Below are 26,058 nucleotides of genomic sequence, written 5' to 3' on the forward strand. Positions count from 1 at the left end.
ACACACACACACACACACACACACACACACACACACACACACACACATATTTGTAAATGTTTGTTAGTGCTGTATTTTCCTGTGGGAGATCTGATTAAACAGCCACAGTAAGAGAAGAACACTGCAGTTTTGACTTTTTGCAGTAATGTCTCTGCTCGGTCCAGTGCCTGCTGTATGTGCTTACTGTCTTTTTTTCTCTGTGTACGCTGTTACAAAGGGTTGAGTAAATCATCAACATTACAAAGATTATTGGATTTTTATTGGGGCCACCACTGCAAAAACTCTATGCTGTCATGGTTCTATAGGGGGCGTAGACATTACTCAAATACCATGCTGCATTATATGAGTCTGTGTCGTCGTAGTGAGAATACACACGTAAACTCTTTCTTCAGCTTGTAAATGCCGACTTTGATAAATCCATCTCCCTCTCTCTCACTGGAGCTAGTGAGTGGTGCTTTACAGCGTCAGCCTCTTCGGGCCACTTCCTCCTATAAAATCACAGAATTTGAGGCTTTTGTAATCTAGCATAGTTTATCTAATAATAACTTTATTTTCTCCCTTATTTGTTTGTCGTTACTTTTTAATTAACGTATATTCAGAGGATAATAGCTTTGTTTTTTCTGCCCTACAGAAACGCCACAATGCTGACGGTGTTGTCAACAAAAAGGAATGTCAAGGTACAGAAAATCATTTCTTCTTCAGGTTTTTGAATAGGAAAGCCAACGTGTTGATGGTTTGACTAGAAAACATACTATTTTGTGTAGAAGTATTTGCATAGCAAGTAAGCCTTATAAAGCCGATGGCTGCATTGTAATATGGCTCCTATTTTTTTTGTCTTTTTTACTTCCTCTTTCTCTCTCGCTGTAACTATTTCCATGACTCATTTCTCGCCACAGTACTGAGGAACGGTGCCTGGGAGATTGTTCACTGGGAGAAGGTATGTCACTAATGGTCATTTCCACCAGCTCACATTTTATTCAACTTGAGCAGATTTCACCATCTTTGGTGCTGTTGTAAATTGGAGAAATCTCTCACATTCTGTACACACACACACACACACACACACACACACACACACACACACACACACACACACACACACGCGTACACCCCCTGACCCCTCTAGTATCTGGTTGCTAATTAATCCAGCGTTTCCATGTGGACGGTCATTAGAAGGCAAAGCTGGAGGACAAAGAGAGGCTTCCTCAAAATGAAACTGTTTTGTTACTGTGGCTGGAACATTTTCTCTAAAAGCAGATAAAACACCAGGGAGTGCAGAAATAACTTGGATATAGACCGTTTGGTCATTTGAAATATTCACTCATCCATTAGAGGTACATTCAGCATGTGGCAGTGCAGTCAAAGATGAATCTTTCTTTCTGCACTTGGGATATGAGCCAGAAAAGAAATTGCAGGAAAATCAATTGCATCACATATTTAAGACACAATACATGCCACAACAAGATGCTAAAATAAATCAATATATGTGGCAGTGCATGATATATGTTGAAGGGAGGGAAGTACGCAAGATAAGATTCAATTAAAATTAACTGACTATTAAATAGATATTTCCTGCATCAAAGTAATGTGATGGCCCAGAGTTTCTGTGACTAAGATATTGTTTAACAAAGTATTTGATTCACACATTGACTTGGTTCATGCAGAGACAATCACTGTGTTTCTTGCTGGTATGTGTATGTCCCTCCCCTTTATACACAGAAATCCTCTCTAAAAAGGCCATCTTTAAATAATTGATGCGTTTTACATCTTCATCATGCATATTGTAAAAGCGGCTTCTCTCAAACATTTCTACTTGTTCTCCAAACTCTTTTAACTCTAAACTCTTTCAGGGCATCTAGGTATATTTTTGCCAAATATACCTAGATCACTATTATTAATGTCAGTATGTCATCAATGTCAGTATCCATGGTTTTGGCAGCAGAATTGTTTTGTTATGGTTCATGCATTTTATGTAATCCTTATTTTTTCAGCTGTAATATATTTTGTTTATACTACAGAAGACAAAACATTTGATGATTGCTAATTTATCCTTGTTTTCTCATAATTAGATGTGTGTTTTTTTTTCTTTCTTCTGAAGCTGCTGAATGCAAAGTTCAGTAGTAACAGAAGGAAGACTCCAGCTGTTTCTGCACTATGTTTACTGCTTTAATGTCCTTTTTCCTCACCGGCTGTGCATCTTTGCTCCTGATGTAGAACTCGTGTTTTGTGCTGTTTTATAGGCGGTGCACAGCAGTAACTAGTATAGGAGTCCACCCTGCTGCCTGACTCTGTGGAATTTTCTCTCTTCTTTCTTCTTCTTGCTCTCCTTAAAGAAGTGATGGTTAGATGGGACAGTGGGGACTTCCCACATTTTTGTTGTGAATATAAATTTTTTAAATTAAAAACGTAACATCTCTGAGTAATTTTATCATCAACTTTACCGCATCATGTTTTTCTAAATGTTTTTGTGAAAAAGGGAACAGATGACCAGCCGCACCCTCTGACCACACAGGACTGATCATTTTGCTCTTCTTCTCTCTCCCCTTATGTGTTTGCTGTTTGTCTGTCCGTCTGTCTATTTTTTTAATCCTCTCCGTCCCTTCCTTTTTCTTTTTTTCTTTACCTCGTCACCTCCGCTTCTCCCCCCCCCCCCCCCCCCCCTGCGATCAACTGCCACACCTCCTCTCTCGCCCCCTGCTGGTGTGTGGTTGGTAATATCAGGTGGCTGTTGGGGAAGTAGTCAGAGCTGCTAATGGGGACCACCTCCCGGCTGACCTCGTGATACTGTCGTCCAGGTCAGGAAACAAGGAACACTACCGAACAAACAGCGATGGGAGAGATAGGGGCTGTGTTTGTACCAACTGGGACGAGACATTTTAGCTCTTCTCTCACTCCTGTCACAAATAATAAATAGTTTATTTTACAGTCTTAATGAAGGAAGGGGCCTGTGATTACTGGCAACAACCAGATATTGTCACAGTGCCGCAGTCAATGAAACCAGGTCCCTTTCTTTTCTTCCTACATTACGGTTTGGAGCCATAATAGCGGTCATTGTATTATGTGGTATTCTGTCTTACACCATAACTTGTCCAATAGACCCTTTTCAAAGTTTGACTGAAACATCTCACGCTGCTCAGAGTGAATGGAGACATCATGTATTACATACAGCACAGGAGCACACGCTCCTTCTTTGAGATATGTTCTTGTTGGGTGTGAATTTATTCCCAACATTTCTGCCCTCTGCATGGCTCGTTTGGCACCCTGAATGCAACAATTTCATTTAATATGTGTCAGTTTGCATGCAGTCACATTCCAAGATGTCAAGTTGAAAAGCATCTTGGAATTATAGTTTTGCTAACATTGGATCAAACTTAAGTATTTTGCTCTTTTATGAATAACCACAAGTTTAAGTATTCACTTCCTGGCCATCGCTTTCCGTAAAACAAAACTCTCGTGTGATGGCTAACTGCAGCTGATTCCAAACCTCTCATTAATTGTAGTTGGACTTCAGTGCCCAGATATCTTTTTGATTTTCCCTTCCGCCCCGTGACTGTTTGGAACCAGCCGTCAGTGTGAGTACATCACTCCATGAAAAGAGTAGCTAACAGCGACCCGGCTCACCTCAAGCAGCGTCATGCGCTCACTCTCTGTCCCCGTGCCCAGAGTCTGTCAGAGGCCCGTTTGTCCGAGTTTGTTGTGCTCGGCATGCCTGCTCGCTCAGACATCCCTGTTCTCTGTGTGGTTTCTCCCTCTCCACCCCCCCTGTCCCTTTGCTCTGTATTTTAGACGGTTAAACTCTGTTACGTCTCTCTCAGGGACATTAACTGTACGTTAAGTGGGTAACTTCCACTCAGTAAAACGTTGTAGTTTTATTCTGTTTCTGATTGGCCTTTAGGCCAACGTGCAGCATCGTCGTTTGCAGGGATCTAGTCGCACATAATTGTTTTGTAAGAACCTTATTTAATAATAATACTTAGTTTTAGACCCAAAATTTACATTAAAAGTGATATTTTATTATTGTTAAATGATCAGTACTTTGCTTATTGGTATATTATTTCAAATTATAATCATATAAAATAATGAACAGTTGAGGTAATGTACTGTAATATATGAATGAATAGCAGTTGTCATATTATTTTACTGCTTCCAAGTCTCTAAATCCTCTCCCTCCACTACAGTGAACCACAGGGTATGTGCTACATCGAAACATCTAACTTGGATGGAGAAACAAACCTGAAAATCAGACAGGTGATTGTCTTTAGTTACTGTCTATACAATGTGAACTAAGAGAAATCTTCTGCAGGTCTTCAACACAAATTGATAAAAACAACAACAATGGAATCACTGCTATAATGTTGCTGTAATGACATCAACAGGGTCTCCAGATCACCGCAGACATAAAGGACATCGACAGCCTGGTGCGGCTCTCCGGGCGGATGGAGTGCGAGAGCCCAAACCGCCATCTGTACGAGTTTGTTGGGAACATCCGCCTGGATGGACACAGGTGGGCTCAGTCGCGGAGCTCCACGCCTGGGGCTCTGCCCCTCCTTTACAGACTCGATAGCCCATTAGCCAGGAGCAGAGCCAGTATCAGTGCATTATGAGGTTTTAGGGATTATTTAATCTTTCTCCTGAATAAATGGAAGCACCTGCCTCAGTTAAATTGAATGAGAGATTTGTTTGGAAGCTTTGCCATTGTAGAGAAAGTGCATTATAGGCTGTATGCCTGCTTTTATGATATCATGGCTTGATTCTCTGAGTTTGGGACGATACAGCCCTCCTGAATAAGGAGAGCTTAGCTTTTGGTGGGTGTGTAGTTTGATGGGCTGTATTTTCATTTTGATGGAAATCTTTTCACAAGTAAAGACTTTTATCCATTATTCAGTTTCGTCAGCACACAACTTAAGACATCACTTCCTTAAGGCTTGGATGCATGTCAGTTTAAACACCACTGTTACAACTGGTTTCAGGACTGTTTACTATTAAAAAGTACATGCACATGTATTATCTGATTTATAACTGAGTTTATTCAGTTGTACTTAGAGGCCAATTTAATACTGGCTGTGTTTTTATAGATATTTATGTGAAAAGGTCTTTCATAGCATCACAAAATACTAATATTCTAGCTTTTGTTATGGAATGTCTGTCAGGAAAGCTTATTTAGTGTTGTAATATTGAATCATGGTTATTGTTAGTATTGACATGTTTATCAATCAGGAATCAAACTGGTTAATGTAAAATCAGTGATTGAGAGTAAGGTCAACCCTCATTGAGTCAGCTATTTCTATCAACCAAAGGCTTCCTTAACAAAAACCTATTTGACCAACTTGTGAGACACCATGTTAGCCTGTTGTTCTGTATGAAGAACATTCTCATGGCAGTGATGTTTCTTACTACAGTACAGCACCACTGGGTCCAGACCAGATCCTTCTGAGAGGAGCCCAGCTGAGGAACACTCAGTGGGTGCATGGTGTGGTGGTCTACACTGGACATGACACAAAGCTCATGCAGGTAAAGCATATTTCCAAAATATTGGGAGGGTTTTATTTACTGTTAAGTTAAAAGAAAAAGCTCAGTCTATTGAACAGGTAAGTAAACAAATATACCATATTTAAGACATTTCATGCTCTTAAGCAGCTTGTTACAAAAGTTGAGTTACCCTGATCATGCTTTATCTTGCTGTTGTTAAGAGCACAGATAGAGAGCATCACCTTTCGTTATACTTCTTCATTTTTTGGTTTACCACAACTATCTTGTCCTCTGTTACCCAGAATTCCACTCGGCCTCCTCTGAAGCTGTCCAACGTGGAGCGTATCACCAACTTTCAGATCCTCGTGCTCTTTGGCTGCCTGCTGGCCATCTCTCTGGTCTGCTCTATTGGCCAAACCATCTGGAAGTACCAGTACGGCAATGATGCCTGGTACATGGATCTCAACTGTAAGAGTCTCAACAGCCCACGCTGCACCTCTTATTCCACATATTTTGTCTCACTTGTCCATATCAGCTTATTTCTTTGTCATTTTAAGTTCCTAAATGCTGGTATGTGTTGTGTCGTTTTTATGTTGCCTCAGTTAAACTATGTTTCGCATTACAAGTGAAATATGTGGCAATGTGGGAATAAGTGAATTCCCTGTTAACTGAGAAAAGAAAGCTGTGACATGCATAGATGTGTTGTGAATGAGTTTGAGTGAAAAAAAGAAATGGTTGAATATCACTGCGCTGCTGTACTTTTTTGTTCCTTTCTAATGTTCTGTTTGATTTTGTTGTTTTCTTTGTTGTCGTTTTTTTAACAGCTCCAGGTAACAACCATTTAAAAGCCTTGGCCATCCGTGAATGACCTTCCCTTACTAACCCTTTACTGAAGCTCTGCCTTTGCTAAGCAAATGAAGCCCCCTACCCTCGCCCCCTATATGGTTGCCCTACTTTGTATGGGCCCATGCCATGGACAAGCACATACCAGGGATCCAACAATAGGTTTTTCCCCTCCAGCTCTCTTATACTTTCGTCTAGTTATTTTCAGTGCCTGATGCACACAGTGTCTCACTTTTACTCCATTTTTCTTTGTGCCACGTTAAACACTTTGCAGTTCCCAAGCTTTCAGACCCTCATCTTATTTTTTTTTTGTACCCTCAATTCTTTACAATAAATGAATAGCAGCATTTGCTTTGACTGCCGGGGAGATGAGGTTGCACTCAGGAAGCTTTTCATAGCAGGAAGCTTGTACGTGTTCATTGCTCGAACACAACATGTGGCGCAACCCGAGGGGCAAGAGCTGACATTTTCTAAATGCCTCTGCCGCCTTCTTTTCACAGGACAGACGGAGAGGGAAGGGGAGGGAGGGGAAAAGGTGAAAACCCATTTAGTTATTTACACGTGTTCTCAAGCCCGTATAGATAATGTTGAGGTACAATTACAGACATTAATGCGACACAAAAAAATATTGTCTGCTCTTTTGCCGTGGCTGTTGGTCTGTTGTGATGAAGCTCTGAACCTGGTATGCAAAGTGATTATCGTGACACGCCGGCCATTACTCTGTACCCTGATAGGCCTTTGTAGGAGAGGTTGTGCCCTGGTCAAACTAAGCTTGCACTACGACTTACACTGTCCCTTTTTAGGAAATGTTGCATTGGCTTCGATTGGTTTTAAAAGGGTTTCAACGTTGCCGTCAGTGGCATTAAAACCCACATCTAAAAGACCCCATAACACACTGATAAGGGGAGTGTAAGTCATAAGGCAGACGTCCATCTTGAGACTGATTGTACTTCCATAAGGAGTTGTTGAGACTCTGTCCAGTGCATATTATCCAACCAGTGACAAAAGAGAGAGGTGGGGAGATTGTCAAATCTTAAACATTCTGTTTACTTGCACGACTATATTTTCCTAAATTATGGTAATTTCACTCACTTACCAACATTCGGAAGTTAAATGCAGAAAGGAACAGACGAGTCAATGTTAGCCCGCTTCGCTTCACACAGGGTGTACGTCACAGAGGCCTGCGATTATGCATGCCTGTTGAGTAATTCATTTGACTTTGACCCGCTGCAGAGTGCTGACGCAGGTCATCCCCGGCATTAAGCCTATACATTCTGACAACTTCACTTAATGCAGATTGAGCGCAAAAGTTGTCATTTGTTATGCATTCATGCCACCTGCTACTGTTTACTCAGTCAGTTTCTGTAGGTAGCTGTGCATTTATCACCATATCATTGACTTTCTGCTGACTACCTCTGTTAGTAAACTGCTGATGTGTTATCTGACGGCATGATAATGTTTTTTTTCTTTGGTCCCTCTTCTGCTTTTGAGCATAATGTCGAGGAGGTGTGGTCTTCTCACTGTAATGTATATGTGCCACACCAAACAAAATATAACTGTTAAACAATTTACAGTCCAACTCCTGCAACAACTTGCTTTGGATTAATCATAAAAGATACTTTTATGATGCTCGGTTAGAACATCTTGTATTCATATTGCTCCTACATTACAGTGACGTATATTTAAGAGAAGGCATCTGGTGTACTTTTGCACTTGTGTGACTGGTGCATGTCCTGGTTTGCTATGGTTTTATTTTTATTTTTTTAGTGACTCTCCACTGATCCATCACAGTAGCCCTGTCTCATCTGATAGCAGGAAACTTGCTTAACATCACATAACAAGCTGGCTACTAGAAATGAGGTGACGTAGTGATCATCATTAATACCCAAACTTTTTCGCTGGCATAATCCACCCCCTCTTTTCCACTCCTTGTTGGTTGAGAATGTGCTATGGACTGAATCTCCCTCCTTTGTCTTGAGAGCATCCAATACGTTTGTCTTCCCCCCACTTCTGAAAAAAATGTATTCCCTCCTGTATGTGTTGTACCAGTAGCAGTAGCTTCCATTCTGCCATCCAGTTTTTGTTTTTGCAATCGTTCTGTCATGGGGAAGGGCTGTCCCTCTCAACCGCAATGCTAAGATCAAGGCTTGGGTTAAGGAAGGTAACATTTGCACCTCCTGCAAGCTGAGGAAAGGTAAATCACATCCCTCCTGTTTTCATGTTTGATGTCAGTGGGGTTACATGTTGATCCTTGCCAATTGTTTGGGGCTTCGGGGGGGGGGGGACCAGCACCAGCACCAGCACCATTTTGCATAGTGCTTTGTGGAATTCATTGCCTGGATCATGCTGGATGCCAAGGCTGCTGCTGTGACACTAATGACATCCAAGATACTTCAGTCCCTGTTCGCTACTTTGAATCTTTGGGACATTAAATTGGACTGTTAATCAGTTGAGTCGTAAGAGGATGAGGTTGGGTGGAAGAAATGGTTAATTCCAGCTAATGCGCGACGTTAGCCCAAAACATTCTCTGGATTGGGATAAAGTTGATCATTGGCTGGAAGTAGCTTTGGGCATTTTCATTTAACAAACGGATATTTATGAACCAGCACTGATGAGTCTCCTTTGTATCACTTCCTTCTGTCCAAAACTCGTCCCCTGATTAGATGGTGGAGCGGCTAACTTTGGCCTCAACTTCCTCACCTTCATCATCCTGTTCAACAACCTGATCCCCATCAGTCTCCTTGTCACCCTGGAGGTTATCAAGTTCATCCAAGCCTTTTTCATCAACTGGGTGAGTTGAAGCAATTTACTGAACTAAACTAACGGATAGAAGCAGTATTTCCTAAACAGGTGGGACTTCAGAGAGGAAATTAAGTTTTAAATGCATGTCTCAATGTTTGCATGTATTCCAAAAGCAGACGTACTGTAGTTCCGTCAGGAGCGAGACCAAATCGGAGCTAAAAACAGAGTGAATATTGAACTTAGGTGATCAGGTTTGCACAAACATGACTCCAAATCAATGCCAACGTTGCTCTGTCTGCTCGATGTGTAAAGAAGCCACTGTTTGCTAACACATTCGCCATATCACCTTTCTAAGGTGTTTGTAGCTTCTTTTTTTTTATGAAAACACAACATATTGAAATGTGTAAAAACCGCCGAAACAGTCAGAAACCTTACTGACGTGAAATATCTGAGTGAGCACCTACAATATTTTATTCTTGTATGTTTCGCAACTAGGTCAACCCCACCAACTATCTCAGCTTACCAAACATACAGTTTTTTTTTTTTTTTTTGTTTTTTTTGCCTGAAGTTATTCTGAGCTCTTTTTATTCATTAAATTTTAAATGAAAATCCTAGCAAGGAATATTGAGCAACATTTAGGGCAGCTCTCAGCTGGCTTCTCTTTCAGCAGCCCCAGTTGGTTCAGTGTTTTCTAGAGAGGAAAAAGAGTGGATTTTTAATTTCACTGCTGCTATAAAGTTTAATTTGTTTTGTTACCAAAGATGTTGTCTTTAGTGAATTTACGCTTCCAGTTCTCTGTTATTGGTTTCAGGACACCGATATGCTCTATGAGCCCACAAACACACCTGCCATGGCTCGCACCTCCAACCTGAATGAAGAACTCGGCCAGGTAAACTACGCTGCTCAAATACTACCTTACATTATGCTAATGCTTACTTAAAGGGTATATCTCTGCTTTAGAATTACATGTTTACCCATCCTGACTCTACCCATACAGGTGAAATACATTTTCTCTGATAAGACGGGAACCCTGACCTGCAACGTGATGCAGTTCAAGAAGTGCACCGTCGCTGGTGTGGCCTATGGGTAACGTTCCGCTTCGCTCACACTTTTTGATTTTCCCTCCTCCCCTCGTTGCATCCTCTACCGTTGCTTCCCCCATCACCTTCATTAAATGCAGAGTGTGCATCACAGTACAGCTGGCGTCTCTCTCTCTCTCTCCTCCCTCGCCTTCTCATTAGCAGCTGCATCGGTGCTCCGCTCAACATGAACTATAAATAAAAGGCGGACAGACATTTGCAAGCAAAGGCACTTTACTCTCTACTTCGTAGGCTTATGTCCATCGTTTGTCATGTTGGAGGTCATGTGTTTTGGAAAACTGGAAATAAATGTCACTATTTTCCCTACAAGGTCCAAAGCTTGATGCAAGTCAGACACGAGAATATTTGCAGCTTACAGTATCTTCTTGTAAATGTAGGGGTTTAGTCAGAATTCGCCGTCCACATGAATTAACTTTGTCCCTCGGCTCCACTGCCATAAAAGCATATTGTATTATATTTTAACATTTCATTAAATCAGCACTTAATGTTATTTCCCCTGAATATACTCTCATTTCATTTTAGTGCATAGATAATTAGCCTCAGTGGATGCAAAACAAGTGGGAGAGCAGATCTTCACAGAACCAAAGCAAGTGCAGGCGTGACAGTACATGATTAATCCCATTAGGATTCAATTATAAAAGCTTGATTGATGGAGTGCAGACTGAAGGACAAAAGAGAGTATTTTATCTGGAGTTTTCTGTCCCAAAACTCTCATTATGATATGACTGCTAGCCCAGACGTCTCATTGTCTATCCCCGGGTCACAAACATAAAGTCACTTTAAGTACATCATGTTGATGATGTGATACCTACAGGATCATTGCTGACATATATATTTTATTTTTAAACGGTTGTTATTTTAGGGGTGTTTTTGGGCTCCAGATTGTCCTTTTCTTTTTCTCTGCCTTTTTTCTGGTTATCTAATTGGATCAAGCCTGCTGGTCATCAGGGACAGACACTCCTCCCTGCAAAGGCTGACGTTTGGCAGCAGTCTCTCTCCTTCATCCCAACTAGAGATGTTTTCCTTTGATTCTCTGAAACGAGGACTCCCTCTTATGCAGCTGATAAATATGGATGAGTGTTTCATAGCAGGAGCGAAATAAAAAGGCAGGTTCTAATGAGGCTGGGCTGTTCTGACGATGCCATAATTTAGCCTGCTCTTCCTCTTCTTCTGGGTTACCAAAATAAGAGTTGAGAGGCTTAGAATCTAAAACTGTTTACAGTGCAGGTCATTGTTTTGTATTTTAATTCACTAGACAATAGCATCCAGTCTGATGTCTCATGTTTATCATGAAGTATGGATCATAGTAGTTGTGAGGCAATTCAATTCAACTCTAAATTCTCTGTCAGTAACATGTCTCCAACTCTGGAATTAAAAGACTTCAATGCTTCTCCAGCACTGATTTTAATTCACTTGATTCACAAGGACAGAATTCTAAATATGTGATTAATTCAGGATGTAGTCGTATGTTCTTGTGCAAATAAATAAATAATTTGAGTAAAAATGAGGATTTAACATTTCATATTTTAATACTAATGCGCATAAATAGCACTTTCTCTGTGGAGTGACTTGTAATTTGGTGCCAGCACACACACACAAAGTCCGCCCTGAGACCGCCGCCTGCATGTGTTCCTCCCCATAAATTAAGCGCTGCTGTAATTAATAAAGCCGACCCCAAGGGTGTAGACATTAATTAATTCCACGGGATTGGAGTCCAAATCTTAAGGAGAGATATTGTTTAGGCTAGAAAGGCTCCCAGAATCCTCCAGGGTGTTATTAGTTTGGAGTTGAGTGAAAACATGTTTGTTTTAAATGTACTTAACTGACAAAAATAACAGAAAATATGTTTTGATTTTCTTTTGAAGAAGCGATTTGTGATTGTAAAGTGTAACCCAGTTGACATGTACACTGGATACAGTTGTTACATTCGTCTAATACAGTACATCAGCCCGTATGCAGACGGATTGGTTTGTTGTTAATGCAGATAACCAAAATGTTGCCCCACTAAAGGTGCAAGAGTGAACAGGCTCACAGCATGAATCAAGCCGTGGTGTTCAGTGGAGCATGTCGTCTGGTCGGCTCCACTCCGTACAGTTAACAAAACGCTGCGCTGCAGTCAGTCTGCCAGAGCAGAGATGTCAAAATAATTTGTTGCCTCATTTTAGAGCAGTGTGCTCTCTGACCACGTTTAGTTTCAAACATTGTTGTCTTTATGGCAGCGTTCTTTGGTGGCCTTGAAAATATACACAGACTGCTCACATTTAGCTGTTCAACTGCACATTCGGTTGCAGCTGTAGTTTCCCCCTCTTTGTGCTAAGCTAACCGGCTCCTAGCATACCGACATGAGAGTTTCCAAATGAATAGAGGACCTGCTATGATCACTGCTCACCACCTAACTACAACAGCTACTGTCCTTCCCGGCATCTGACCTATCATACTCTAACACCTGCCAACCCATATACAAACCCATCTTTAATCCAATCCTGGCGTCTGTACATTCACAGAACATGTTAACAATAGACTATGTCAACAAGGTAATCTTTTCTCCAACAGCCACGTCCCTGAGGCTGAGGAGGGTAGTTTTGCAGAGGACGACTGGTAAGATGACACTGTGTGAAATGGTGGTCGTTTTTTCTTCCGCTCCTCGCTTCTGTGATGTAGTAGTGCTGCCTTGCCTTGTGGAAATCGTGACTTTGAACACAATACCTTAATGTGCGTGTTGCTGTTGTTGTTCTCTGTACGTTGAGTACACTTTGGACGTGTTGTATGTGATTGTGGCTCTTGATTCACTTTGCATATCCGTTGATGTGAAACAACGGCCTTTCAACAAATGTTCTATTATGTGTTGACTGTACAAGAATTCTTATTGAATTCTGAGTGGTGATGTTTTGTGGCTTCGCAACAGGCACTTGTACATTCAGCAAGTTTGAAAAGCCCAAACCTTTAGTGTCTGTTGTGTTGAGGCTGAAGCTGTGCAGCACATTCTCCTTTTCCCCCGGTTAACAGCAAACTAAATTTGGAGGTGGTAGATACACTCCTACTTATTCTCTCTCTCTCTCTCTCTCTCTCTCTCTCTCTCTCTCACACACACACACACACACACTCACAGTCCTTCTGAGATCCATCTGCTAGTGTTGAGATCTGCAGTAACAGCATGGGTGTGTCTCGTCTATTTTGCATGGGGGATTATTGGGGCCTGTTTGTTTATGCCTATTATGCCGAATTGTTGAATCTTGCTGCTTTAAAGGAAGTTGCCAGCTTCCATGAGGGCATGACTCTTTTTGCTGCTTATTTTTCTCACTGAAACAACGGAGTTAGAGACTTTATTTGTACACAAAATAGGTTAAGGATGCAGGAACAAGGAAGAATGAATGCCTATTGATAGATATAAAACAAACAAAACAAAGGCAGACCTGGATATGTCTTCATCCGAGGTTCATTTAAATCAGAGCCTATCGCATTATGGGGTCAAACACTGTCATCTTGACGCAGGTCAGTTGTGAAATATTTATTTCCAGGAGAGCATGTGTGTAAAAGGTTTAAACAGGAATTGGTCTCCGGCTATTGACTGTGAACAGCCAGCACCGTTGTTCCCATAGTGACAGGAACTCTGTGTGCTGGCAGATAATCAATAGCTGACCGTCCTCCACACCGAGCCCCGTGCCTCAGACATTTCATCAAGACGATCAGCATGGCGGACTATGCTGCTGCTGCAGTAGAGAAAATCTTCGGGCTTCCTCCCCTGTCCAAGGGTTAGAAACAGTACTCATGACTCCATAGATTTTCTTTCAACGGTACTGTAGTTTTTCAGTCTCTGCAGAATCTTTTTCTATTTCACGTAATTGCAAAAGGCTCTTGAAATATATAAATATATCTCGAACATATATCTTCATAAAGCCTGCAAGTGTGATACATTTCTCCAGTGCATCTACGTAGGTGTAACGCAATATTGACTCCAGCCCTGCTGTTCGATGGCTTCGCTGTGTTTTCCCCATAATTCTTTCCTCCAAAACCTCAATTTGCGGCGCAGTGGATGGGAGTTTTGCTGTTTGGCTCTTAGGAACCCCAAGAGTGTTTCCTGTGGGATTAGAAAGACATATGGTTGCTAATGGCGGCCTCAGTAACATTTCTATCAAGCCCCTGTGCCATGGACAACGCTGCTGTCTACCTGATCTATCGGGCTCTATTCATCACAGAATCGTGAATTGATCCCTGCTGGGCAGCCAGAGAGCGGCTGGTGGCTGCATACAGAATCACCATTGAAGGGATAAAACACATCTTTACCTTTTTATCAATGAAAATGTCTTCTCTGCAATCCAAACTCTTGTTTTTTGCAGCTCAGCATGTTTTTCTGTTGATGAAAGATTGTATTATGTTTTTCTCTTTTGCTATATTCCTAATGAAATGAAATATATTGAATTATTTTGCATCTTGCCAGCAACGAAATGCATTTGTGGTACAAGTATGAGAGACTAATTGTGTTTCCAGTCATTTCTTAGGGTTTTGCTTTGATTAGTGTGTGAGTAATGGGTTTTCTTTGTGCTGCTTCTGAGAGCATGGACTGAATCCCAAACAGCACTTGCATTCTGTCGGCATTGCGGTTGAGACTTTCGTTAACGAATGTCAATACTGTTGCACAACACTGGCTGTGTCGCTGCCAGTTTGAGATCTGTTTTGTGGTGCCACTCTCAGCAAATATCCGTTTTATATGGAGCTGAAAAGATCCGTTGATTATTTTGATCATCGATAAAAGCGTTTCCATCATGCTAAACATCCACTGGTTCCAGCTTTAGATTTGATACTTTTCCTTGTCATATATTTTAGTTTGGGTTTTCTGTTGGTCAGATAAAACAAACAGTTTGTGTACGTCTCATATAGCTTGAGAGAAAAGTCAGCGGACTAATTGACAGTCATTATAGTCGTTAGTTGCAGTTTTTCTTTCGGTTGTGGCAAGAATACTGTGTTTGTGCTCATCAGGCTGCAGAGTGGTAGACAATCGTAGTGTATTCTATGCAGGCTAACTATTGCTGTTGGTTCATAAGAAAGACTTTTCTCATGCTTATCATTGTCATGAGACGCAAGTAGAAAGTTGTACTTTTATGTGAACACCTTTTGTCAAAAGCGTTGTTGTCAGAATATGCTCTGATGATGATGCAAATTGATTATATGTTATTTACTAATCAATGACGACATGTTGCAGTTGGGCTGTCAGTGGTATCAAGTATTAAAGTGCGTTCTGGCTTTCTGACTTCTCTCTCTCTTCTTTCCAGCCACAGCACACGCGCATCGGAAGAGGAGGGATTTAATGACTCGAGCTTACTGGAAAACCTCCAAAGTAATCACGTAAGTAATGTCAGGGTTCCCCGCCACTTGCCTACAGTGAAGGCTGCTGTTTAGGACACGACTGAGAGGAATTCTGAATCTATTTGTCTGTGGTTGTTTGAGCTTTTCTTGCCGTTTTAAGTGGACCTTGGTGATGTGGTAGACTTGTCATTGTGTGTCCTAAAACTGGTGAAAAGGACGTGATGTTTCATGGTATGATTTTTTTGTTTTGTGTGGATCAAAATCAAATGTTTCGATGGACAAATTGACTGAATTCACTTTAATAACCTTCATAAAGTTTGATTAAAATCGTGCTGAGGGATGGATAGCTATTGAGGCAGGCAAACAACCCGATTTGCTCGGTCTGACAGGATGAAGACCTGGTTATTTGCTTTTTCACTGTAGGAAACTGAACTGCCGTAGAGGGATTTTATTAGTGTGAACTTATGGATGTGAAGATTGCCCCAAAAAGTACTTAAGAAAATCAAATATTTAGTATTTGTGCCTTTGTCTCAAAATATGGACTTTTACATGCGTTTGGGGAGCAGTAAAGGCCACCTGTGGTAATGAAATGGGTGAAAACTGTGATTGATTGGCTGGTTGAGTCACTCAGCTGCAGAACAGCGTGGGGGAGGCAGAATGTCACATCTAATTACGTAGAGCAGCACCGCCCAGGGAAAGTAGTAATCCCACTGTGATGTTTGCTTTGTTATGACAGAAGAATCTCTCCACACATTGAGTTTGTCCAGGATCTGCTTTGGTTTCTTATTGATAGCCCCGCGCCCGCTGCTAATTATAGTGCATAACCAACCGCTGTTTCAAAAACACCGTCTATCTGGTAATGATTTTGCATTAAAATGCAATGTCATGTTTTTAAATTTATTGGAGATTAACGCTCAACAATGGCGCTGCTACTAAAGGAATATTTTGTGAAACGCAGTAACTTCCTGAAGTCTCTGTAGTCTTGCAGTGATGACAAGATTCCATGAAGTCACCAGCTATCTGGTTCCACTTGTTTTCAGTCTTTGTGCTAAGCTAAGCTAGCTGACTGCTGGCTGTATCTTCATATTTACTGCACAGACACGAGGGAGGTTTTGATCTCCTCAGAGAGTGCTTTTAAAAATGTTGAACTGTCTTTTGAATCTACAAGATAAACATTAACCTTCAAGCCATCAGTGCTTCCCCTCACTCTTGTATGACACATAGATGCTAAATGAAACGATACATTTCATTTAGCACCTTGTGTTCTCACAGTTCAAACACTTTGTCCTCATGGCCGTCAGGATGCTTCTTACTTAAACATTGCTGATCCTTATCATTAACAACACTTTTGTGTCGCTGCAGGCTATTTGTAGGAGTAGTGTTGATACAGTGTTGAGGGGGATGGCAGTGCTGACAAAAATAAACATCCCCTCTGGTGTTTTTCATGTTCTCTTGAGTCACTGGACATGTTCTCCGCCTGCAGAGCCTCAGCATCCTTCGTTGGTGTTTGTTTGTTTACTCGCTCGTCCGTCCGGGCGCTCTGCTTCATTTTCTCTTGACCCTTCAACTTTTTTACACACTGGCCATGTCTGAAGTGATGAGTGTCCGTCACTGCTGTCGTGACACAGATTACCCAGGAGTCAGTGGGGGCGATGGCTGGCAGCACAGTATTAGCTGTCACTTCTAATTGTGCCATCAGAGCAAAGCTCACAATGTGCCCTGTACTCTCCACCCCCCTGGATAGCAAACGCACAATTATACGTCTATGCTTGTGAGGACCCTCATTGACATAATACATCCCTTATTTTAGACTATGAACCTAACCTCAAAGGAATAATTTCACACATTTGGAAATACAGTAAGTTAACTTGTATTCTTGCTGATAGTTGGATGAGACCATAGATGCCACTCTCATATTTTTCTGTTAAATATAAAGCTGGAGCCAGCAAATGGTTAGTTTAGCTTAGCATAAGGGGAGCAGCAAACAGTCAAATGTTGCCAAAATGCGTTTCTTTCAAAAAAATGTCCTTACTCAGTCTAAAACTCTACTGGCTCACACACACACACACACTGACATGTCCTTTAGAGGATACCTGTCAACCCAGACCAGATTAGCATGCTGCTAGGAGGCAGAGGGGCTCTCACAGCCACCTGGACTGTAATAGACTCTGTGTACTTTCATTTACAAGAAGCCCTTTGATTTGCCCTCCCCCTCCATTCATTTTCTCCTTTGTTCCCTGTTAGACATCTCTCATCAGAGTTGCCATGGCCAACAGAAGGAGCAAATTTAACAATGCCGTGTGTGTGTGTGCGTGCATGTACAGAGCTTTTTGTTGAGAAGGGAAGAGAACAGCAGATGTTTTTGTGTAATAAGCAGTCAACAACGTACAGCATGTATTGTTACATCTGCTGTAGAGTATCTGTGTCACTGTAGGTTCATTGGTTCGTAAAGCTGGTAGATAATACCGTGATCTTATTCTGCTATTGAACTAATTTTGAACAACAATCAGCTACTTGATTACTGTTTGCTGTATGATTCAGGCCCCGCGTGGCCCTGAAGGTAGCGGATATCTCTGCCTCACTAGAAGCTGGTGGTCCTGCAGCCTTAGACAGGAGCCTCGGCAGATGCCTGTCCGAGTGTAGCCCTCGGCTAGTTAGTCATACGTTTCCCCTCATTAATATAAAATGCCCTCAGTTTATAGGCTAGGCCTTTTTTTTTTTATTAACTGGAGCAAGTTTGTATTACATGCATGAGTACATGACTCTCTGTGGGATCCCACCAGCAGTCGTTAGTGCGGCCGGACCTGACTGGAGAATACTGGAGCCACATCTGTTTCAGACAAATCCAAAGTTGTTGTTTTTTCACTACTGAATGTCACAACAACATATTTGTAACAGAGGAGTGAGGTTTTAAGTCAGTCATATGAGTTTTCAAAAGTTGTTTTACAGAATTAACAACAACGTGATAAGTGGCCTTAAATCTAATCCAGTTGTGCTTCGTAAAAAGTGAAATATTTTGTTGCCCCAATCTGTTCAGCTGTTCACTTTTTTACTAATAATAAAGTATTGATTTGTGGTCCACAATTTGTCTAAAAGGTTGTCGGTGTGTGTGCAAACCCCGTGAAACTACTCAGTGTGTCTCCCCAGCCTGATGGACAACACCGATAATGACATGGCATGTTTAGTGGTCAGAGAGCTTCACATTTCATGCGTTTGTGGTTTGGTACTCTGCAACACTAAATGGAGATGGTAGACTGTAGAGCAAGTCAAACGGTATTTAGAAATGTTCCCATACAGTTATTGTTTGATTTGTTGCCTACTTGCTGGACTGGATTGGTTGAACTGAACCGTCCTGATCTAGCAAACATCATGCGATATAAACACAGTACAAATACTGCCTGTAAAAATATGGCTGCACACTCAACACATGCAATAACTGTCTGTCGTAGCAGGTTGTGTTTGTCATCTCTGAGTCTGTCAAACTGTGCACTCTCCGTCTTTGCTCTCTCTTCCTTCAGTATCATCGATGTCTTTCCAGTTGTTTTGTTTCTGTTTTGTTGTGACAGTTTTTATTAAAGAACATTAGAAATCAAAAGTGCCCTTTTCTACTTTCTGTAGCCTACAGCTGCTGTCATCCTGGACTTCATGACCATGATGGCCATCTGTCACACTGCAGTTCCTGAGCGCATAGATGGAGAAATAACCTACCAGGCTGCATCTCCAGGTAAATTACACCTTCATCAACACAGCTAGTGGAATACAGATTCTGCATTTACAGTATGCTGCCCTGGTATTATTCCATCGTATGATGTGTGTGCACGCAGTATCATTTGGGACCTTTTTTATTGCCCAGACTTTGTCTGATGTCGGGGGGGGGCTCAAAAGAGAAAAACAAAAAACATTAATGAAATCAGGATGGCAAACAAGTCATCCTTCGTGAATCTTTAGTAGGTCGTGATCAAGACTCGATATTTTGGAAGCACATCATCAAAAGGGCTTGTCACTTACACTTGCAACGCTCATTGCCTTCAAGGTGGCACAAGTAACAACTCTGCAGAAACGGTTGCTTTCCTTGCCTGTAGATGGCGCTCAGCATCACATTTATCTGCAATTCCAAACTGCTGCAGCTGTTTTTTTTTTTTTGTTTTTTTTTTTTGCTGCTCGGTGGCACAAGTTGAACTGAAAATGAATTTGCAAGTGCTGCAGCTGCGGGTGACACTGCCTGGACCTGGTCCCAGGTGCTTTCGATCAGCGAGGTTGTGCCCTTAGATATTTAATTTTCCATCTAGTGACCTCTGTGTCTTTGCAGCTGGAACACATCACTACAGCCTCCAGGTAGCAGTATTTCATAAAGACATTTATATAATCACCAGTGCAGGAGAGAGCCTGGAATTATATTAGAAAATGAAACATCCTGTTTACAGAATGCGTGGTGTATGCCACTTTGATATTTTGAGCCTCACTATGATCCCTGATGAGACACCCACCAATCAAGAAATCAGTGCCATTAGATGAAAAGAAAAATGAACTACTACTACTGCCTTTTTGTATTTGACAAGAATGACTGCAGCTTAAGGCATTTGCACAATGGCCTACCCCCCTAGACACTGTGGTTGCCCCAGCAGCACTGTGTACATTTCCTGAAAATAAGGACCATCCTAATGAACTCTGAAAATGTCACGAAGCTTTAAAGGCTCAACGCTGTGATTCAAATGTGAACTAATAAGTAGCTCTCATGGGGAAAAAAACAATAACACACAAGCTTATGTTGTTGCCAAATTGATTGACAAGCCTTTCAGTATATTAACACATACTATGCTGAGTAAATGAGGTGTGTCCTGATGTTTCAGGACTCGGTTATGTTTGTAAGCGCAGATGTAAAACAGGCTAACCCCCTATATTCAGTTCAATACAGAAACAATAAATACACACATGATGAACACATTGATTTGCTAAAAGTGTTTTTATAACTACTGTATAAGGCAATACTGCTGCTTTTCAGCTCACATTTTGCTCTTGATAAGAGAGATGACCTTTTTTTTTGCCTGATTGCTTAAAAACAATCATGGTCCTATGGCGCTTTGGGGTTTGAAGCAAAGCGGGGAATAGCTGCAAAGAGAAGGGTAGTTAAGTGAACTGTAAAAAACAAGCTGAGAGATTTTTCTCGCCCTGCAGCATCCTCATGCAAGCTGTAGCATCAGCTACCTGATCCACAGCTCTGTCACTGCCCGCATTGTGAAAATGTGTCGATGAACTAGTTTCATGCACATAATGTGAACATGGTTCTTGTCATGAATGTCAGGTTCGAGTTCCAGGTGTTCTTGAGACAGCACTGTTTTGTATCGGTGTGTATCTGTAACACTTTGTTGTTGTTGTTTTCTTGCTGTCCAGATGAAGGAGCTCTGGTGAGAGCAGCACAAACCCTTGGCTTTGTGTTTTCTGGTAGAACCCCAGACAGCGTCATTGTGCAAATGGTAAGCTGGACAAGACGTTTCATGAAAGGCATGCAAGCTATTGTACTGATTAATTGGATTCACTACACAACTACACATTACTGGTACGCTGCAAGGTTTTTGACCTCTTTTTATGTTTATTCATCAAAGGAATGGTTCAAAAGTTTGGAAATACGCTTATTTTCTCTCTTGCCGAGAGTTAGATGATCAGATCGATGCCACTCTCGCGTCTGTACAATAACTACGAAGCTACAGTCGGCAGCTGGTGTTCTCAGTTAGCCCAAGTAAAACACTGAATTGTTGTTTTTACACTTGCACTTTAGAACGCATTAAACCAAGTCATAAAGTTTTAATTATTTAGCTTTGAGGTTGTGGCAGAGTTTGTTGCTTTAGGACAGACCTATAGCTGTTTCTCTTGTTTCCAGTCTTTATGTGAAGCCATGCTAACAGACTCCTGGCTCCATCTACATGACATAAGATAAGATAAACCTGTATTGATCCCCACAGGGGGAATACATTTGTTGAAGCAGTATAAATAGTTCAGATTTATTATATTTTTTTGAGGATTGTACCATTGAGATTTCAAATCTCTTTTTCAAGGGAGTCCTGGCCAAGACAGTTTCACACATAAAAGCACAAATAACAGACTTTAAAATGGCATCAAATTACGTCAACCAATGAATTTGCAGTGTTGTTCAGTAACGGAACAAGTATATTCAGTGGTCAAACAGTCCGTAATCCTGTTTTTAAAGACTTGCGTGCTTGTAAAATAATAAGATCTCAGAGAGATGAAGAAAATAATATACATAAATAATAAGAGGTCTCTAGAGAAATAAGAATAAGAAAACTATACATAAGCATATTTGAGGTTAAGTGACCGGGCATGAGCAGAGTCATGCATGGATACTGTACAGAAAAGAGAGTGATGTTGAGCTTGTCCTTTAACCACACTGCACATCCTGATTCATTTTGCTATGAAGTTGTGGTGTCTCTACAATCTGTAGAATATCTTTCGCAGTTACTTAAGTAAATAATTCACTGTTTTTCTGTATTTGGCAGTCCTTGGATTAAAAGTGATATGCATGATGGCAAAGAGAACTCAGCCTTCACATCCAGAGCTGATGCAGTGTGTCCTCTCTAAGCTCAGGTCACTCATCCCGTTGTCCCTTTAATTGGCTAACCCGATGATTGCACTCAAGGAGGCGGAGGCAGAAAGGCCAAAACCATTTTCAAATTATGTTTTCCTCTGCCGGGAACATCTTGTCTCCAAAACGTTTGTCCAATTTCTTAACCTTTATTAGGCCTTCTTAAGCTCTCAGCATCTATTTAATCACTCTGTCTTGTACCTCGCAGTCTCAACCATTAAGGAAGTTAATTGAATTTTGCCTCCACCAGCTCAATGCTGGCAACTGATAAACACATTTAAAGTGAAATTAAGGCTGATTTGAGTCTGGTGGCTTGTGCTACTTAAGATAAGTTGTCTCTCCGAAGACGACTGGTGGAAATGTGTCCTTTTGAGGTGCGTTAATATGTCTGTCTCTTTGGTTTTAGCCTGGAACAGAGGAGAGATACGAACTACTTCATGTGCTGGAGTTTACAAGGTAAACTACTGATAACAGCATTATTATTTTCATTAGTTATTATGTGTAAACGTGTTGTATGCTGTAGTTTGTTGCTAATAGGTGTACATTAAATGTTGTATTTACTCTATGAACCTCAAAAGAATTGTATGATGTCAGAGTTCATCATCTTCCTGTGTCCCTAATGATGTGTACTAATAATTGTGTGACCGAGGTGTGATGTCTTGTTAGCCACCACTGTGATTTCTACTTTTAGCCCAAACAGTACGTGATCATTTGGCTGTACTACCACCTTGTAATTGGATTTCTCTGACTTGCTTTCTCTCCTGATTCCACCTTCTTCTCTCTTTCTTTCCTTTTTCTCTCACAGCACGAGGAAGAGGATGTCAGTCATCATGCGCACCCCATCTGGGAAGATCCGCCTCTACTGCAAAGGAGCGGTGAGTGTCTGTCTCTCTCCATGGCAACGCATGACAGCTCATCACCGAGCACACACCCACACACACACACACACACACACTCTCCTGAACACTCTCCTCCCTTTATTGCCTCTCGCTCTTGTCGGGAATTGTTTTCAATGAGCAGCAGTGTAAAGCGAGATCGCCATAATTCAGATGTATCTCCGCAAAATAAAGGTTAGACAAAGATTGTATTCCACAAGAAGGCAGTCAGCTACCAAACCAGCCTCATTCCACAGTTACATAAGTACATTCAGTAGAAAATGATCATTTTTGTTGCAATTTTAATGATTGGGGAACATGTTGCTCTAGATTCTGCTATGAGTTGGCCTAGTAAAGCTTTTCAAAGCCTAAGGTTATAATATTTTTACACAATGAGTCACTCAGAATGTTTTTGTTATATACACTTGATTATTATTCTATTTATATAGCACTTTAAAACCAAAGACGTTTTGCACCAAAGTATTTCACAAAGACATCAAAAACAAGATAAATACGAAACGAATGCTGTCGTTTTCCTAATTTTCTCAATCCAGGTTTTGTGCTTGTTTGATTTTTAAGTTGAGTTTTTGTTTTCATTTGGCACTATTTTTATTTTGTGATAATTTCAACAAGGATATTTGTTAAATGCACAAAAAGTAATTAGCAGGATTAGCACTAATGTTCGATTTTAGTTTGATGCTAAACTGGGCTTTTCAATGTAATTAAAACACATTAATCGCAGAATAATTTATCCGTTACAGGATCCAGATACAATTGTAGTGGATTTATTAATTCCCCTGTAAGTATCTGCTTTTTCAGTTTAGGATTACGTCAGTACATAAAGCTATGTACTGAAACACAAACAGAAAACTGAAAGGGCTGGATCTGACCTGAGAACACCCATTTGTGCAGTAGCTCAAGTCCAGGAGGTTCCTTTTTTTTTCCACTCTGGGTATCAATAACCAATGCGTGTTTGTCTCCCTTCAGGACACGGTGATCTATGACCGCTTAGCAGACAGCTCGAGGTACAAAGAGATCACGTTGAAGCACCTGGAACAGTTTGCCACTGAGGGTGAGTGGACAAACATCGCCCCCTGTCTGCCAACAGAAAAACCTCTCTTAAGATGCTTCAAATTTAAGGGCTTGCAGCATTTCTGTCTGGTCATTATCACCACTTCATCATCATAAGCTGCAGCAGAAGAAGTAGTTTTCTTTCCCTTAGAGCTTAACCTCATGCGTCACTACTTGAAGAACAGTAAATCCTAATATGAGTATGTTGAAGTATTTTTAATCTAACGCAGTGGAGCTGAAAGAAGCTGCACCAGAGACTCTCCTTTAAGTTCATACTGCCCCCTTGTGAGACACCAGCAAAATGATGTCATTTGGAATATTTGATGTAGGCTAAATATAGCATTAGGGACAGATTGTGAAGATCTTTGGAGAGGTGTGAAAGAAACATAACATCCTTTATCCTTCTGACAGGAAGAATGAACTATTAATAACAACGTATTTGATCTTTCTTGAATATCATTTGCATTGAACATATAACGCCTATTGTTATATACGTCTTAATTCTATTCAGATATTTGGAGTTCCAACTAAAAACACAATTACTGATATGATAGACTGCACAGACATTATATAAATGTTCATTAAATCCACGTATTTATCTGGCCTTTAAAATGTCAATGTTTTGACCCAGGTGTTGATGCTGTTTTCCTCTTCCAGGCCTTCGCACCTTGTGCTTTGCAGTGACAGACGTCAGTGAGTCGTCCTATCAGCAGTGGCTGGAGATCCACCACAGAGCCTGCACTTCCCTGCAGAACAGATCCCTGAAACTGGAGGAGAGCTATGAACTGATAGAGAAGGTTTGTGTGGTTTCAGTTCCTGATGCCATGACTTCCTGTTATGTTCCCTAAACTAGTCCTACCATCACATATTTCATTGTGAAATGCAAGTGAGAGGCAATCTTTCTTTATCTGTTTTTTTGATAGGCGTCTATTCTTTGCAGAAAAATCAGCCTGGGCATAAACTCGAGGCCTCCTGTGTAACTAATGGGGTCATTGTGATTACACCTGGGAAAGTGAAAAAGTAAAAAAAAAAAAAATTTGTTTGTGTGAGAGATTAGAGGTTTCACTAGCAGGTATAACTGGTTTTCTGTGAGGTTGGTCTGTGTGGAAACGTTAGTCAAACACAGGAAGCCACAGTCGTAAATCAACCACTTGGCGTGTTCTTCATGGCTGCCCAAAACAAATGGAGGCAATAAATCATGAAATAAACATAAAAGCTTTCAGAGGGAAAAAACGTAATGTGCATTGCTTAATGGGCAGAGTGTGGCACCAACGCTGCCAGGGTTTGAGGTTCATTGCTGCTCAGGGCCACCCATGTTAAGAAATGCTCACGGTAACGCCACACGGGGGCACAATGGAGTTGCAGGGAAACTGCAAAGACGGAGACATTCCAACGCTGTGTGAAATCAGTCATCTGAAGTTACTCCTTCATCACCTCACAAACAAAAAGCTCCAGTGTGTGATTATTGTGTAAGAAAATGTTAAGATGTGATAAACATATTATTCAGCCTTGATGGGAGCTAGTTGGTGATTAAAAAAAGAAAGGAAAAAAAAAAAACATGAATTCCTTTGTTATTGTGTTCTGAATTGAGAAGCTATTGTACTTCTTTAATACCTAATCCTTCCATTGCTTGCTACTCTGAATGATAATTGATGGTTTCCATTAATTGGTGTGATTATCATATTCCCTGAATCATCCTTTAACATAGTTTCCCACTCTCATATTACTACAGTGTGTTCCAGAGTGCGTACATGTGAAGTAAACTATTCCAGTTATTGACGGAAATGTTTCTTATGAACTTTACTGATTGGTTTAAGCTTGGATCCATTATTTCTGGTGTACTTGCACTTCAGCTCAACCGACTACTACTACTAAAGACCATCAGGAGGCCAGTGTTCAATGCAACAGATATAAACTGCTAGTCTCCTCATTTGGCAAAGTTATAACTTCTCCTATTCTTAACATCAGGGGCAGAGTAAAGTATTGACTCTCCACAGCGTCTGGTGAATTCAGAGGTGAACAGACCCTCTACCGGCGTTTGGCTATACACTGGTTT

The 26,058-nt window shown here is 41.0% G+C and overlaps 1 protein-coding gene across 4 annotated transcripts in view; it reads left to right on the forward strand.

Moving 5' to 3' along the window:
* Positions 1 to 26,058, forward strand: part of atp8a1 (ATPase phospholipid transporting 8A1) — a 92,782-nt gene that overhangs the window by 26,065 nt on the left and 40,659 nt on the right. Inside the window, exons 5-23 of one of the 4 annotated variants that reach the window (XM_031862722.1) lie at positions 632 to 677; positions 897 to 937; positions 2,722 to 2,795; positions 4,179 to 4,248; positions 4,377 to 4,504; positions 5,400 to 5,511; positions 5,772 to 5,937; positions 6,294 to 6,299; positions 8,976 to 9,103; positions 9,866 to 9,943; positions 10,052 to 10,140; positions 12,708 to 12,752; positions 15,425 to 15,497; positions 19,077 to 19,182; positions 20,850 to 20,932; positions 22,463 to 22,512; positions 22,862 to 22,931; positions 23,919 to 24,003; positions 24,660 to 24,799. In XM_031862722.1, the coding sequence (XP_031718582.1) occupies positions 632 to 677; positions 897 to 937; positions 2,722 to 2,795; positions 4,179 to 4,248; positions 4,377 to 4,504; positions 5,400 to 5,511; positions 5,772 to 5,937; positions 6,294 to 6,299; positions 8,976 to 9,103; positions 9,866 to 9,943; positions 10,052 to 10,140; positions 12,708 to 12,752; positions 15,425 to 15,497; positions 19,077 to 19,182; positions 20,850 to 20,932; positions 22,463 to 22,512; positions 22,862 to 22,931; positions 23,919 to 24,003; positions 24,660 to 24,799 (1,590 nt within the window). The remainder of the gene's footprint in view (positions 1 to 631; positions 678 to 896; positions 938 to 2,721; positions 2,796 to 4,178; positions 4,249 to 4,376; positions 4,505 to 5,399; positions 5,512 to 5,771; positions 5,938 to 6,293; positions 6,300 to 8,975; positions 9,104 to 9,865; positions 9,944 to 10,051; positions 10,141 to 12,707; positions 12,753 to 15,424; positions 15,498 to 19,076; positions 19,183 to 20,849; positions 20,933 to 22,462; positions 22,513 to 22,861; positions 22,932 to 23,918; positions 24,004 to 24,659; positions 24,800 to 26,058) is intronic. The other 3 variants (XM_031862724.1, XM_031862723.1, XM_031862725.1) reach the window with 3 other exon arrangements.

The sequence above is a fragment of the Anarrhichthys ocellatus genome, unplaced genomic scaffold (genome assembly GCF_004355925.1).
Source record: "Anarrhichthys ocellatus isolate YVR2014 unplaced genomic scaffold, GSC_Weel_1.0 scaffold27, whole genome shotgun sequence".
Lineage (NCBI taxonomy): Eukaryota > Metazoa > Chordata > Actinopteri > Perciformes > Anarhichadidae > Anarrhichthys > Anarrhichthys ocellatus.